Source organism: Sus scrofa, chromosome 11, assembly GCF_054392235.1.
Source record: "Sus scrofa isolate SSC_HxYL_T2T_F1_AM1 chromosome 11, Sscrofa_HxYL_maternal_Yorkshire_Landrace_v2.0, whole genome shotgun sequence".
Taxonomy (NCBI): Eukaryota; Metazoa; Chordata; class Mammalia; order Artiodactyla; family Suidae; genus Sus; species Sus scrofa.
In genome coordinates this window covers 3,415,957-3,431,820 of record NC_139393.1, presented here as the reverse complement: position 1 = coordinate 3,431,820, position 15,864 = coordinate 3,415,957, and the positions used below count along the sequence as shown (strand labels likewise).

The 15,864-nt window shown below is 55.5% G+C and overlaps 1 protein-coding gene across 7 annotated transcripts in view; it reads left to right on the top strand.

Moving 5' to 3' along the window:
- The first annotated feature begins 87 nt into the window (after window positions 1-87).
- MIPEP (mitochondrial intermediate peptidase) overlaps window positions 88-15,864 on the top strand; it is a 111,457-nt gene continuing 95,680 nt past the window's right edge. For all 7 annotated transcript variants that reach the window (XR_014818988.1, XR_014818991.1, XR_014818990.1 and 4 more), the window contains exons 1-7: window positions 88-382; window positions 3,884-4,057; window positions 5,118-5,206; window positions 6,697-6,783; window positions 12,682-12,745; window positions 15,022-15,204; window positions 15,699-15,855. Coding sequence is in view for 3 of the 7 variants with exons in the window: in XM_084981273.1 (XP_084837399.1) it covers window positions 233-382; window positions 3,884-4,057; window positions 5,118-5,206; window positions 6,697-6,783; window positions 12,682-12,745; window positions 15,022-15,204; window positions 15,699-15,855 (904 nt within the window). In the remaining 4 variants the exon portion in view is untranslated. The remainder of the gene's footprint in view (window positions 383-3,883; window positions 4,058-5,117; window positions 5,207-6,696; window positions 6,784-12,681; window positions 12,746-15,021; window positions 15,205-15,698; window positions 15,856-15,864) is intronic.

Genomic DNA, 15,864 nt, shown 5'->3' with positions numbered 1-15,864 from the left:
TTCCTCCTCCAGGCACGCGGGGGCGCTAGAGGCGGCAGCCGGGAAGGCGGGGGCGACGCTCTGGCCCTGGGGACGCCGAGGTGCGCTAGTCTCGCTGCCTCTCGCCCTTCCTGGGAAGCGCGAGGTCACGTGGTGCGGGGGCCGCTGCCGTGGAAACGCTGCACGCGTTCCCGCGGGGCTGAGCCACCAGGCTGCGGGGTTAGGGTTCCCCCGGCCTCGCGGCGCTCGGGAGATGCGGGGCGCGATGCTGTGCGCACGACGTCTGGGCGGCCTCCGGGCCCGGCTCGGGGCCCGGCAGGTCAGCACCAGCTGGTCCCCGGTGGGCGCCGCCTTTAATGTCCGGCCCCAGGGCCGCCGCCTGGACCTGTTCGGCGAGCGCCAGGTGAGTGGCCCGCAGGGTCCCAGCTGGGTCGTCGGGGTTTGGGGGGGGCCGGGCGGCAAGCCCGTCTCGCACGGGAGGGGCGTGTCGTTTGCCCCGGGGTCACCTTGCCGGTCCTTCCTCCGAGGGGCTGGTGCCAGGGGGCGGGGAGGGTAAAGCACCAGCCCTGCGAGTCCCCACGTCCCAGCCCTGAGCGCTTCCCCCCCCCCCGCCTAACCCCCCATTCTTCTCACCCCCACTCCCCTTCCTCCCCCTCCGCACGTGCCCCCACTCTCCTTCCTCCCCCTCCACACCTGCCCCCACTCCCACCCCCGCAGCAGGAACAGTTCTGGTGAGGCCGGGGCCGCCAAGTGAGCTCACCTGCGGCCTCGAGTGTCTTTTTTGCAAGGACCCGCTTGTGTAATTACTCCTTCCCTTGATGCTCGAAACGCTGTCTTTAATGTTTTTCAAAGTTTTGGGCTCTTTCTTTTAAAACACGAAACTGGAGGGGTCTGCTGCCCTCTGAGGCGGTGCAGGTTCATTTCTCCCGCAGGAAGTCACCGAGTTCCCGTGTTTCTGGTTGTGCATCCACCCCCAGGCCCCGCGGGGCGTCTGGCATTCAGTAGGCGCTCAGGAATGGATGAATGGATGAATGGTGGAAGGAAGGCAAGCTTGAAAGGGACTTAGCTGATGCCTGTTCGACTTTGTACTTGTCGACTTTGTGTACCTTATGTTGTTACTTTTTTGGGGGTCTTTGTTTCCTTATTGTTCCTACTGTCCTGTTTTTGAACAGATGAGTCTGGAATATGATCATAGTGAGCTTAATAATGTGAGCTTTTATTTAATCCCCACATTTATTTGTCTCTTTAAAAATTATTTCTGGGAGTTCCCTTTGTGGCTCAGTGGTTAAAGAACCTGACTAGGATCCATGAGGTTGCGAGTTCGATCCCTGGCCCTCGCTCAGTGGGTTAAGGATCCAGCATTGCTGTGAGCTGTGGTGTAGGTCATAGACACGGCTCAGATCTGTTGCTGCTGTGACTGTGGCGTAGGCTGGCAGCTGCGGGTCCGATTCAGCCTCTAGCCTGGGAACATCCATATGCCACAGGTGTGGCCCCAAAAGGCAAATAAAGAAATGTATAGGAGTTCCCGTCGTGGCGCAGTGGTTAACGAATCCGACTAGGAACCATGAGGTTGCGGGTTCGGTCCCTGCCCTTGCTCAGTGGGTTAACGATCCGGCGTTGCCGTGAGCTGTGCTGCAGGTTGCAGACGCGGCTCGGATCCCGCGTTGCTGTGGCTCTGGCGTAGGCCGGTGGCTACAGCTCCGATTCGACCCCTAGCCTGGGGACCTCCATGTGCCGCGGGAGCGTCCCAAGAAATAGCAACAACAACGACAAAAAGACAAAAAAAAAAAAAGAAATGTATAAATAAATAATAATTTCTGAATGAAATAATGAAGTAATTTCTGAATGAAATAATAATTATATACATAATAATAATAATTTCTGAATGAAATTTGCTTCCCTACTTCCCTGAGGGGTCAGTGTTGATATTGACAAAAATGGTGTGAGAAAGAAAGCTGCCTATAGTTACTGAGCAAAAAGGAAGGTTAAGCTTGGTTGTTGGTGGATAAAATAGAACTAGTTTTATCTTTATTGATTTTTTTCTCCCATACATCATGATTTTAGGTACTGATACTGGATTTTCAAATGTGTAAAATGGTTTTTGATTAAAAAAAGAAACCCAAAGGCTCATGTAGTTGTTTTTTAGCATACCGTAACGGCAGGCTGAGATTTAAAATTCCCAAGAGGATGTGGGGAGTTGTTCTGCGGAGTGAACATAAATAGCCTGTGTTTGAATCGCAGTTGATTCCGTGTAGAGGTCACATCTGTTTTGGGTACCGATTCTGCGCTGTCCCCAGCTGTCTTCGTTTTCTCCAGCTTCTTTTGAAAAGAAGTTAACAACTCCACGCACCCCTTTTTGCACAAATAGTGGGCAGGGTCGGGCCTGAGTGTTGTACCTGTTATTTACGCAGTGGACACGGTGAGCTGTACACAGCTAAGCATCTGGCCCATTAATTTGTTTCATTTGTGAGTCCGGCCTGTGTTGGGTACTGTTAGAATGACAAAGAGCAGGGTTCCTGCCTCTAGGAGGCGCCCTATTCCCGGAGAAGACTTGCAAAGATAAATTGCCGTCCAAAGATAAATGGAGTCCAAAGATAACTGGCGAGTGGAGCCGACGTGGGCCCAGCGGTGCCTGGAGCAGTTCAAGTTCTTGCTCTCTGTTGGCTGGTGGCCGCACATATGTTTTTTAAACCTCTATCTCAAAGTGTGTTTCCTTGCCTGTAAAAGGAGAATGATCCTTTGTGCTCTAGGATTGAGTGGTTTACATGTGAGAGCCAAAGAAAGTACCCAGGACCCTTCTGGGCATGCAGTAGCTGCATTATAAGTGTTGGTGTTTTTCTCCTCCCGTCTCCTTGAGGGTTACAACAAGTGTGATTAAACCAGTACAAGAAAGTAGTACTTTCCACCTGATGAGTGCGTTGTGTCTTTATCAGGGCGCTGCAGTGCTTCTGGAAAGGATAAAGTCCGATGCCAGTTTCAGCCCAAGAGTTGGTTTAACGTGTTTATTAAATCTTTTAAAACACTTACATGCTCAGTAATCACCTTGCCGGCCCCGCAGTTGTGCAGTGCTTGGGGATGGGCCCTGGGCCTCAGGCAGTGCGGGATGTCACTGGCTGAGGACTTACCTGGGGCCTAGGACCTGTGTCCCGGCTGTGAGGCGGGTGTGGCATCCCCTTGTGCCTGTGGAGGAATGAGGCCGTGGAGGAGAGATGGCGCCCAGGGTCACAGGACTGACAGTGATGACGCTGACACCGAGTGAGCGCGTGCGGTGTGCCAGTCGCTGTAAAATGTCATTTTAAACATTTAAACATTTAAAACATTTTAATGTCTTATGTCATTTAGCCCTTGCCCGTTGGTGAGTTTGGGTCCCTGGCAGTGACACAGCTGGATTCTGAATCCATATCATTCTTTTTTTTTTTTTTTGTCTTTTTACCTTTTCTAGGGCCGTTCCCGTGGCATATGGAGGTTCCCAGGCTAGGAGTCCAGTTGGAGCTGTAGCCACCGGCCTACGCCAGAGCCACAGCAATGAGGGATCCGAGCCACGTCTGCAACCTGCAGCACAGCTCACGGCAACACCGGATCCTTAACCCACGGAGCAAGGCCAGGGATCGAACCTGCAACCTCCTGGTTCCTGGTCGGATTTGTTAACCACTGCGCCACGACGGGAACTCCCCGTTTTTGTTTTTTTTATCAAATAGTTTAGACTGGAAGAACACGTACATTGTGAAAACTCGTTTAATGTCCTGGATGGGGTGTGTCGAGACGGCGGCCGTGCTGTCCGTGACCCGAGTCGGGATTGCGCGAAAGGGCAGCGCGAGCCCAGGTTTTCCTGGTGAAGGACGTGTTTCTGTTCCGTCCCGCCCGGCTGCTCGTCGTGCTCAGGGGCTCTGTCTTTGGCTTCCAGGGCCTCTTCGGCGTCCCCGCGCTCAGGGCCCCGGAGGGCTTCCGCGTGGCCCAGGAGAGGGCCCTGAGGAGGACGGAGCAGCTGGTGGCGCGCGCCTGCTCCCTGCCGCCCGGGCCGCAGACCGTGCTCCTCTTCGACGAGCTCTCGGACGCCTTGTGCAGGGTGGCCGACTTGGTAAGACACCCCGGGGGCCCCGGGCCGCCTGCCCCTGCGCTCCTGCCGCGGCCGCGCGGGGCGTCGGGCTGCGAGGTGCTGAGCATCTCGCCGTGGGAGCCGTTGGGGGCGACGTGTCGCCAGCGCGCTGCCGAACGGGAAGCCTGTCTCGGAAGAGGCCACGTTGAGAACTTGTGCTTTCTCTTTGGGCCGCACCTGCAGCGTGTGTAACTCCCCAGCCAGGGATGCAACCTGGGCCACAGCGGTGACCCACGCCGGCAGGAGTGACAATGCCAGGTCCTTCCCTCCCAGGCCGCCAGGAACCTCCGGAGCCTGTGCTTTTAACACGTCCGTGACTAAAATCGCCAGGTGGTGGCCCGTCAAAGAAGGTTTGCGCAGATGCAAAGCTTCTAATGGGACAGAGATTCTTCATTTATGAAAACTTCTGCCAAGATTCTTTTTGTTAGGGCTGCACCTGCGGCCTATGGAAGGTCCCAGGCTAGGGGTGGAATTGCAGCTGCACCTGCTGGTCTACGCCACAGCCACAGCAACGCGGGATCCGAGCCGCATCTGCGACCTACACCACAGCTCTCGGCCACGCCGGATCCCTGACCCACTGAGCGAGGCCAGGGACTGAACATGTGTCTTCGTGGGCGCTAGTGGGATTCATTTCCGCTGAGCCATGATGGGAACTCCATGTGGCAGTTTATTCTTTAAAGAAAGGATTCGGGGTTGGTTTAACTCCAAGGTCGGCAGAGCGGCCTCGTCCTGCGCCAGGTGGGCCAAGGTCTGCATTATTCGAAACTAGAGTCTGCTCTTTTGAACTCACTTGGTGTTTATACTCGAAGGAGACAGATTTTTGCAAAGTTAAGTTAGTAAAGGTATCTTCTTTGGCCTGAGCGAGCCCGGTCCCATGGCAGGACGGGGTCATGCGCGCTCGGAGAAGCCGCTCGTGAGTCGTCGGTGAGGGACAGGCCCGGCCCGGCCCGCGCCGCGTGGTGAATCGCAGGTGTCCCCTTCGCCCCGGATCCTGGGAGAAAGCGGTCCATCCACCCCCCTTTCGCTTTTTTCTCACCCCCAGGCCGACTTTGTGAGAATCGCTCACCCCGAGGCGGCGTTCAGGGAGGCGGCGGAGGAGGCCTGTCGGAGCATCGGCACCGCCGTGGAGAAGTACGGCTGCCCCGGGGCTCTCCGCGTCCGTCCCACGGCCCGGGTCCCCGCGGGGCTGCAGCGGTGGGGCTGGGGCCGGCTCCCTCCTGCCCGGTCCCCCGATTTGCTGCCGTCGGCAGAGAGGTGTTGCCAGCAGGCTCCGGCCAAGGTCTTCCCTGGATGGTGGAGAGGGCTCAGCCCCTTGCTCGGGCCCTGCCCTGGGGGCCGCCGAGGGGCTTGGATGCTCTTAGACTGAATCACAAAGAATCAGAGCAGAGGGTCATTCTCTCCCGTCGCCTGAGTCGTATCCTAACAGCTCCGGTTGATCTTTGAAAAATAAGATGCTCTTAGGTGCAGGAGTAGAATTGACTTTTCCCGAAGTGGAAAAAAAGCCGAAAGTTAGAAGTTTTTGATTTCGGTTACTGCAAAGTACAGACTTTATCTCGGGCTCCTACAGCCCAGACCATAGTGGGGGATCTGCTCAGACTTGGAGTGGGTGTGGTGGACCAGGGAGCCGCTGTCCTTGGACTTGGGTTGGGGGGTGGGTGCTGAGCAGCCCTGAGCAGGTGGGGCCATGCCTGCCCTTCCTGCTGAGTTTTTCTACAGCCCAAGGGGCTGCCTCTGTTCCCAGGGGTCCAGGGTGGCCCAGGAGACCCCCTCGATAGCTCTGAATCCCCAGGGTTTTGGTCGTGACCTGCCCCCGGGCAGCTGAGCATCCCTGAACCTGAGCAGGGCCTGGCGCTTGGCTCTTAGAACCTGACCCTTCGCCGAGGCCCCAGGCAGAAGCCCCTTGGGTGGCCGTGAACGCTGGGTGTTTTGGCTTCTGAAGGGTGAGGGACTTGGGACCTAACCGTGGAGTCTCGGGTGGGTGAGAGAGAGCAGTGCTGGGGGGGGAACCAAGGCGGTGGTGGGGGTTAGGGGTGGGGGTGCAGCCTCCGGCCAGAGCTGCCTCCTGGGAGCCTGGCCCATTGAAACCCTGGGGCTCTGACCTGCTGGACAGCTTGGCCAAGGTCGCAGTAGCCGTGGGGCCGTGTTGCAGGGTGTGTGGCTCTGCAGCCTGTGCCCTCAGGCTGTCCCCCAGCCCATGGTGAGCGGAGGCCGCTGGGCGGTGCTCAGTGCAGTTGGCCCACGGGTCCCTGCTGCTCCTCCTGCCATCCCCGCCTGCCTCTGTTAGAGGAGCAAGTGGCCCTTGGCTGGTTGCTCCCCAGGCTGGTTCTCCTTGGCGGCGGGTCAAGTGCTGTCTGCTCTTCTGGCCCCGCTGTTGACTGTGGCTTTCGAGTCCGCATCCTACCTTCCAGGGCCGTTGGGACCAACACTGCCCGTCCCTGTGTCCCAGTGTCCCTGGGAGCTGTGGCGAGGCTGTTCCTGGTCCATAGGAAGAAGCAAGACAAACCAGTGCCCCAGACCTTTGGCCTCTGGGCACGGGTATGCTGGACGTGACACCATTCTCTTGATGTAGAAAGGAAGGCTCTGGGGAGTCGTCTCATTTTCTTTACGTGTGATTTTTCTAGGTTAAACACAAATGTGGAATTATATCAAAGTCTACAGAAGTTACTGGCTGATGAAAGGCTCGCGAACTCCCTCGATCCGGAAACCAGGTACTCCTTCCTTTGCCTGCGCAGTGATCGTGACGGTGCGGGTGGGCTGAGGGGCTGGCCCCTCGGTGTCCCTGCGCCCACAGCCCCGCGGCGGGAGCCTCTCGCCCCAGGTGACTCCCTGCCCCCGGCCGAGGCTCCCCCCGGGAGCGCTGTCCTGGCACACTCATCCTCCGCCTGCTGTGCTGCCCCTGGTCCCTGGTCCCAGCCGGACCCCTTGGCCTGCTGGGTGGTCCTTCCCCCGACCCCTGCCGGGGAGCCTCTGCAGGGCAGGGCCTGCCCACCCTGGGGCTGTGGCCTGAAGTAGGTGCTGCGCTAGTGAATGAATTCCTGTCAACGGCTGGCAGTTCCATTAGCTGCGCCTCAAGTGCCATCCCTGACCCACAAGCAAGGGGGTTTTATTTCCCGGCGGACGTCCAGGTCCTTGGAAGGGTTTGCTTTGGCTCGTGCCGTTTATTACTCCAAATTGAAGACCTGATTTCTAACTCCGTGCACGGACGCACTGGTGTAGGACTTGGGATAGGCTCTTGCTCGGTGTATTTATGCATAAGATGTAGCAGAGACTCGTCTTCTTTCCTGCCTCTCTGTTCTGTTTGTCTCCTTATTTACGGGACACTCGCTCGGTGCCCCCGGCCCTGCTTCCTGTCCTCCCCTATCCTGTGTCTGCATGTGACCCCCGTGCGGCCGTGCTCCGAGGGGCCAGTTGGTGGGGGCGTCCCGGGTTGATCTGGTGTGGGATTGCCTGCGCCGTGCGGACAGCGGGGGGGTTATTTCCACGTGATCCCTGGGAGCGGACGCCGGGGGGCCTCTTTCTCTTGGTTGATCCTGACCCTCGGGAGGGGGGCTGGGGGTGACGGGTGAAGCGGGCTGGACCATCACAGCCTGGTGCCTGTGTTACAGTTTTCGCTTTGAGCGTGATTGGCTTCGTTAGCAGAAGGAGCCAAAGTCGGAGTTCCCGTTGTGGCGCAGTGGAAACGAATCCGACTAGGAACCGTGAGGTTGCGGGTTCGATCCCTGGCCTCGCTCAGTGGGTTAAGGATCTGGTGTTGCCGTGAGCTGTGGTGTAGGTCGCAGACGCGGCTCGGATCCTGCATTGCTGTGGCTCTGGCGTAGGCTGGTGGCTGTAGCTGGACGAGACCCCTAGCCTGGGAACCCTCCTATGCTGTGGATGCAGCCCTGAAAAGACGAAAAAAAAAGGACCCAAAGTCAAATGCCTGCCGATTGTGCCGGATTTATGTTCCGCCGATACGGACCTTGAGTGGCAGCAGGTTACACATGATCAGCCTGGACCACAGCTTTGCTTTCCCGTGTTTCACGTACAGAATGGAAGTGGCTGGCAGACCACTCGAGGTACAAAGGGCTTTTGCTCATAGGATACGTACCCCGTTTCTGGATGTTACTAAAATGCCAATGGGAGTTTTAAAATAACGGAATGATAGACATTGAGACAAACAAGCTGGGTAGAAGGCCAGGATTGTGGCGAGGAGGGTGCCTCGTGGGTGTGAGAAAGGGGCTTGGAGCAGCAGTGACTGAGACCCCGTGGGCCTGCTGCAGCGGCAGGAGTGGGGCCAGGACCCCCCAAAGATCCTGGCGTGTGCTCGAGTAGAAGGCGGCGGCTGAAACTGCTACGGATTGAATCCGTTGTCGCGTCGCGACAGCGCGACTTAGAGAACAGATGGTCCCAGGTGAGCGGGTCACGGCCGTCGTCTTCGCCGCATCCCTGGAAACACCGGATCTGGAGCCGTCCGAAAGCATCCTCGGAGGGGCCCGCTGATAGCACGTGTGGAAACCAGACAGATTCCTGCCTTTTCCCCTCTTGCAGGATCTCAGTGTGTTAGACTCTCCCAGAAGCGCAGTCACAAGGAAACTGTTTTACTAGGGGTTTCCAAAACCATCCAGAGCTTTCCTGTAGGCAACGCATATAATAAACAAGACTCCCCAGAAAACAATGGAGGGGATACCTCAGTCCCGAGAGCAACCAAAGCTGAGATGCACCCTGGCATCCACTTGGGGGGCAGAGCCTCCGGGCATATGCACCCCCACACTCCCACATACCGCCATGCAGAGCGGGCAGAACCTCCCCTGTATATGCACCCCACACCCCCACACTCATACCCACCCACACAAACCCCCCTCCCCCCCAAACACACGTCCCTGGGCAGCATGAAAGGTGATGTTTATTTATTTTTTCTTTTTAGGGCCGCACCTGTAGCACATGGAGGTTCCCAGGCCAGGTGTCTCATCGGGGCTGTAGCTGCCGGCCTACATCACAGCCACAGGAACACAGGATCCGAGCCGCGTCTGCAACCTACACCACAGCTCACGGCAACGCCGGATCCTTAACCCACTGAGCGAGGCCAGGGATCGAACCGGCGCCCTCGTGGATGCTCGTCAGATTCGTTTCTGTTGAGCCGTGACGGGGCCTCCCCGAAAGTGGTGTTGTGGCGAAGGGTGCTGAGTTCTTAGATGAGAGGATGGCTCCGTGTCCTCGGCGGGTCTGCGAGTCTGATGTCATGCAGCCTGCACCTAAAGAAGGTTTCGTTGTTGTTACTGAAAGTGACTTTGGGAGTTCCCTGGATAAGGATCCAGCGTTGTTCCTGCAGCAGCGCAGGGTGGCGTGGGTTCAGTCCCTGGTCTGGGAACTTCCACATGCCACAGACGCAACCAAAAGAAATAAATACACTTTAAAAAATGATTTTGAAGTCATAAACAATAAATATGCCAGAGTAGCCAGGAAAAATCTGGTAAAGTGTTAGGAGGGGACGTGTACCAGACGGTAAGACAGGGAGTTCCCGTCGTGGCTCGGTGGAAACGAATCCGACCCGCATCCATGAGGACGCAGGTTTGAGCCCTGGCCTCGCTCAGTGGGTTAAGGATCCAGCGTTGCTGTGAGCGGTGGTTTAGGTTGCAGACTCGGCTTGGATCCCGCATTGCTGTGGCTGTGGTGTAGGCCAGCAGCCATAGCTCCGATTGGACCCCTAGCCTGGGCCGTGGGTGTGGCCCTAAAAAGACAGAAAAAATAAGGGCAAAGAAAAAGGTAGTAAGATATATCATAAAAAACACTGCATTTAGGAAAGCGTTCCACTTACGCCAAAACAGTCCCTTAAATTATTGAGAGAACAGAGAAATTTCAAACACAGACCCAAACGTGTATGTGACTGTGTTTGCTGTGTGATGGAAATACCATCTCTCATCAGCAGGAAAGGCTTGGTTTTCAGTCGGGGATCGTAGGGCAACGGATAACCATTTTGGAAGAAAAGGACGTTAATTTGAGGTTTAACAGTTTTTAAAAAATGAATCATAAAAGTATTGATGACTTGGCGTGTGGAAGGTGTTCACGTGCTTCCAGAAATGCCGGGAAGGGGGGGTGCTTTGCGTGCGGAATCGATGCCCAGCCCGGTCTGGTCTGGCAGCGGCCGCCGCTTTCAGGGTCCGGCTCTGCGGAGGCCACCTGTTCCTCTCAGCATCCAGCCTTAGTGCAGCTACTGCGTTGAGAGGCCTCGCAGATCACCAACAAAATAAAAACGCAAACGCTTTTCCAGACGGTGGGGAAGGGCTTTTTTTCCCCTGAAGCTCTGATTTCACGGAAGAAGCAGTAGCCACAGACCACAGTTGAACGTGCGGCGGCGGCGGCGTGGAAGCGCGAGGCCCGAGTCGGGTGACGTGGCGCCTGGATGCGGGCCTGAGCCCGAGGCCTCGCGGGGGTGCTGCTCCTTGGTCTCCAGGTCCCTGCTCTGTCGGGGTCAGGGTGAGGTTGTAGGGAAGCGAGTGCTGGCGCTCTCGTGCCCGGCACACGGCAGACATTCAGGAAGCGGGGCCCCTAAGGAGTGTGACGCCCGGGGGACAACATCCAGAGACCAAGAGTGACCATTTACGCCTCGGCGGTGATTTTTGGATGGTACCCCTAAAGCACGAGCGACAGAACCCAAAACAGGACTTCCCTTGTGGTGCAACAGGTTAAGCAGCTGGCATTGTCATTCAGTGGTTCTGGTCGCTGCTGCGGCGTGGGCGCCACCCCGGCCCAGACCTTCCACGTGATGTGCGGAAAAGAGTGATGTAATGTGGACAGCGATGGCTCCTCCCTAGTTAGGTGTAATCGATACATCTTTAGGGAGGACCGCTTGGTGATATGTTACCAATGTGCATACTTTTGGGTCAATTTGGCTTCTTGCAGTTGATCCTAAGGCAACAAACCCAGATTCAGAGATGATGATGTAACAAGGATTTTGTCAGTGTGCTTTACAGGTGGGAAAGTACAAACACTTTTAGTCTGTAGCAGAAAACGTGAAATAAAACCTTTAAAAGTCTTTTTTTTTTGCTTTTTAGGGCCACACTTGTGGCATATGGAGGTTCCCAGACTAGGGGTTGAATTGGAGCTGTAGCCACCGGCCTACGCCACAGCCACACCCGATCCGGGCCTCGTCTGCGACCTGCACCACAGCTCATGGCAGCGCCGGATCCCTCACCCACTGAGCGAGGCCAGGGATCAAACCTGCGTCTTCATAGATGCAAGTCGGGTTTGCTAACTGCTGAGCCACGACGGAACTCTGGAAAGAGAATAGTTGTGATAGTGGTTGTCTTTGATGGGATTAGTGATTGTAGCTTTTCCATGCATTTCTGTAGCGGGTTGTCGAGCAGTAAGGCGACGGTACGTAGTACAGTAAACTTACATTAACCCCCAGTTCTCACCCCCAACCTAGCACCCCCTACTGTCTTTTTTTTTTTTTTTTTTTTCTCTCATCAAAGCAAACAGAAAAGAGCTTTGCTGGAAAAGGGAGAGCTGTGTTTTTGAGGCTGTTAGGGAGGTGAGTTCAGTGTGAGGGCAGTCCTGGGGCCTGAGTGAAGGATTTGCATCCTTTAGGAAAGCAGGCCTGTTGAATTTGCAGAATTTAGAACTTTGATTTGACTGGTTTAGGACATGGGCACAGCCATCAGGAGCCTGGATGTGAGAAGGCAAGGGAGCAGGAGAATAGATCCTATATGTGGCTAACTTAATTCCAGAAAAAAGGAGCTTAAAAAAATGCTACTGGCGGAAAGAAGTGTAACCCTTGAGCTGGACTGCAAGGCGCGGCAGGGTTAGGAAGAAGCAAGCGCTTCTCAGGAGCCCCGAGACACAGCTCCCGGCGCGGCATCCAAGGTCGGACGTTCTCAGCAGCCACCACGGGTCGGAAGAAACCCGCGGCACGTCGCGCAGGAAGCCCTTGAAACGGGTTCATGGTTGTAACGACCGGGGTGCGGACGGAGTTAGAAGAGGTCATGATCCCAGGGCCGCTCCCAGCTTGGTGCCCGAGGAGAGGCCCGAGTCCTGCGGGAAGCGCCCGTCCCCGTTGGGTGTCCTGGTCGGGGGCTGAGCCGGGTCGGGTCCCTCTTTGCCTCTTAGGCTCAGCTTCCGGCAACGCCCTGGCAGCCCGGCCCGCCGGCCGGTCCCGGGACCTTTCACGGAAACTCCGTGTCCCCCCAGCAGGCAGAGTGTTAAACGTGGGGCTTGGCGAGTGGCCGCCAGGAAGGCCGTCGCGGCCCTCGGCAGGGCCCTGGGTTGGTTGGAGGCGGACAGTGTTGAGCGACCTCCCCGTGGCGGACGCGAGGGCCTGAGGGCTGGGCACGGTGGCAGCTCCTGGACGAGGATGGTGGACATGAGGCGTTAGCGTGATGTATGCGTTACCGCGTGGTGCGCGGGCGAGCCTAGAACCCCCGCCCGCCCGCTCTGGGCCTGGCTCATAAGATGCAGAGCTCCCGGTGCCATGCAAACCCTGCGTGCGTGCGTGCGTGCGTGCGTGTGTGTGTGTGTTGAAACATTTGGCTTTTTGATAGTAAAGCGGAAAAAGGGGGATTTTGCCAAACACTGATCTGTGTTCATCGTTACTATTACTTGCTGTGACCTGAGGCTCATTTTATTTATAGGCGAGTGGCCGAACTGTTCCTGTTTGATTTTGAAATCAGTGGAATCCATCTAGACAACGACAAGGTAACTCCTTGCTCTGTTTCTTGGCTCTTCTTGTGCTGATACTTGGTTGGTACCTCGTTGCTCGCGTCTCCGTATCAGACGGCCGTGTAGGTGGTTGATGCTCTGCAGCTCTTTATGTTCGAATGCAGAGCACAGTGCTCTCTCGAAGGTGGCCTGTTCCCAGTTATCAGTTCTGACGGTTTAGAATTCAGAAATGGCTCTGGCGTAGGCCGGAGACTACAGCTCCGATTCGACCCCTAGCCTGGGAACCTCCATATGCCGCAGGAGCGGCCCAAGAAAAGACAAAAAGACCAAAAAAAAAAAAAAAAGAATTAAGAAATGGCTTGAGGAGTTCCCCGGTGGCCTAGCAGCTGAGGAGCTCACGTTGTCATGCTGTGGCATGGGTTCAGTCCCTGGCCTGGAAACGGGAACTTGTGCAACCCACCCCCGCTGGAGACGAAAGTCCAGTAAACCTCCTAGCTCCTTTCTTGTCACTTTCCTGTCTTTTGTCAGAGAGGCTCCGTGAGGGCGGGTGAAAGGATGACAGCTTTCCTTTTTAAAGGAGAAATTGAAATAGACCCACCAACGTAACCTACAAATCATAAATGCCTACAGTCTTCTATATTCTTTCCAGGTTATTTTTTACTTAAATTGAAAGGTGTCAGGAATGAAATTGCAAGGTGTCAAGATTGAAATTTAAAAGTTTAGGAAGTTCCCTGGTGGCACATGAGTTAAGGATCCGGTGTTGTCACTGCTGTGACTCTGGTTACTGCTATGTCACTGGTTTGATCCTTGCCCTGAGAACTTCCACATGTTGTAGGTGTGGCCACATAGAAAAAAAGGAAACATTTAAATTAAAGGAATTGTGTTCTTTAGCACTCATTTAATAAATAAAACAATTTCACGGCATTCTTAGCATTCTGTAGATTTCATTATCACTGTGTGAGGAAGTGTTTCCTGTTGGTGAGGTCAGGAAATAAACAGTTTTTATTTTTCCAGGGATTATAACAGGTGATACATTCTTTGAAATGACTAATTTTATCAAATTAAAAACACAGTAAGAGCGTTGAGGAAAATGTTTGGAACGATAGTGTCATTTCCAGATCTTTTTGTTGTTGTTATTCCACTGGTCACCGATAGGTGGTGACAAACGGCCACGTCAGAAACAAAGGCAGAGCGGAATCGGGACAGTTTTCAGAAGATGTTGGCGTGTCTGAACACTTACTTTTCCCATGAAGCTTGAATTTTCTGCGTTGAAATTTTCTGTTATTAATATACCCCTGACTTTTCCCAGCATCTTGTCAAGGGTACCTCTGCCTCGTATGTGTTTGTCTTTTAAAAAACACGAGTGCTGCTTAATGCCTTGTTAGGGTCGTAGTATCGTTTAGAATCGGGAAGGTGTGTGTGCGAGTTCCCCAAAGCCCATCCTGAGCCCGGGTGCAGGTGCCTGTCTAGCGTTCCTGGAACAGGTGCCTGGCGCTTTGTCCCCTCCCCGGTGGACCTGGCAGGTCATGTGGACCACGTTTTAAGTTGCATCAACCGAACATGATGGTGCCCTCGACAGCACAGGTGTTCTCCGGAGGCTGTGTCCTAAAGGAGCGGCTGAAGCTAAAGCCCACCTCGGCCGCCAGCCCCGTCTGTCACCCTCAGGGACTGTCTCAGGCCTGGCGGAGCCAGACCCGGGGCTGGAGGGCGAGGTCCCGCCATGGGGTCCCGCCCAGTCCCCCACCCCCCCATGTCGTCCTGTAATCCCCCAGGTACGTGCCCATGGAGCCTTGGAGGTGACCTTGGCTGTGCTGCCTTGTGTCGGGCGTAGGACCGAGCGTGCGTCCTAGTCTGCCTTCCCCCACGGACTCTGCCGAGTTAGAAAACCTTGAGGGATCACATCCGCCAGCCCCTCCTCTGGGGCTGACTTAACTGAGGGTTTTTTTGGAGGGATATGAGGGGTACATACCTGCCAGTGTGATCCGTTTCACAGACCACGTCTATAACCGACGTAAAATAGAACCCTAGAAGTTAGGTTAGTCTTAAAGCCTAGAGACACTATAAAATCATCAGGATACACTTTTCTGGTCTGAATATTAAATTTCTATCAAAGATAGAGTTACTGCTTGCAGTATGTATCATGCATTTATGATGCAAACTACCTTCAGCCTGCGTCGTATCACTCCGTGTATTTAATATGCTGTGAAACTGACTCAGCTGTGTGTCGATTTGCCATCTCTGTAGATGGATGGCCTGTGACCTCGCTAGGTGTGAAATAGGCCTGTAAATAGCTTTTCCTGCCCCGCGTACAGCGCAGGAGAGCCGTGGACCTGAACGTGAAGATCCTGGATCTGAGCAGCACGTTTCTCATGGGGACCAACCTGCCCGTCAAGGCTGAGAAGCACCTCTTGCCGGAGCGGGTCTGGCACCACTTCGAGGTGGCTGGGGACCACGTCGTGGTCGACGGTCTGCGGGCGGAGGCGCCGGATGACTTGGTACGCGTGCCCACCCTCCGTGCAGTTCGGGCTCCTCTGGGCATCACGACTGGTAACCCCAAGTTCGCGGTGGTATCGTCCCACCCTTAAAGAAGTAAACAGGTGACGGGCGGTCCTTGGTCTGTGAATGCCCTGAGGCACGAAGGTCTTCGCTGCGCCTGCCTCGTGAAGGGCGCCTCGTTGTCAGAGCCGGATGAGCAGCAGCCGCGGTCGCTGCTCCGGGCCACCCAGATTTCTGGTGGGCGCGGTCTTCACGGCCTGGTCGTGGGTGCCTTGTGGCGCAGGCCTCCGTCCTCTGTGTGCCACCCTCCCCACGGCAGAGGACCCGTCGAGTGTGACGTGTCTCCTGGACTCGCTGACGAGCCCAGCAGCTCGTGTGTAAACCGTCACTGCGAGTCTCGCTCGCCTGCGCGGGAGGCGGTGGGAGCGACTGTGTTGTCTTGCAGGGACTTTATCACCGTGTGTGTCTCTTAACATTCGCTTTTTAAATATAGGTGCGAGAAGCCGCTTACAAAATTTTTCTTTATCCCAATGCTGGTCAATTGAAATGTCTAGAAGAATTGCTCAGCAACAGAGATCTCCTGGCCAAGCTGGTGGGGTACGAGAGCTTTTCCCACAGGGCTCTCCAGGGGACGATGGCCAGAAGCCCAGGTGAGCCTG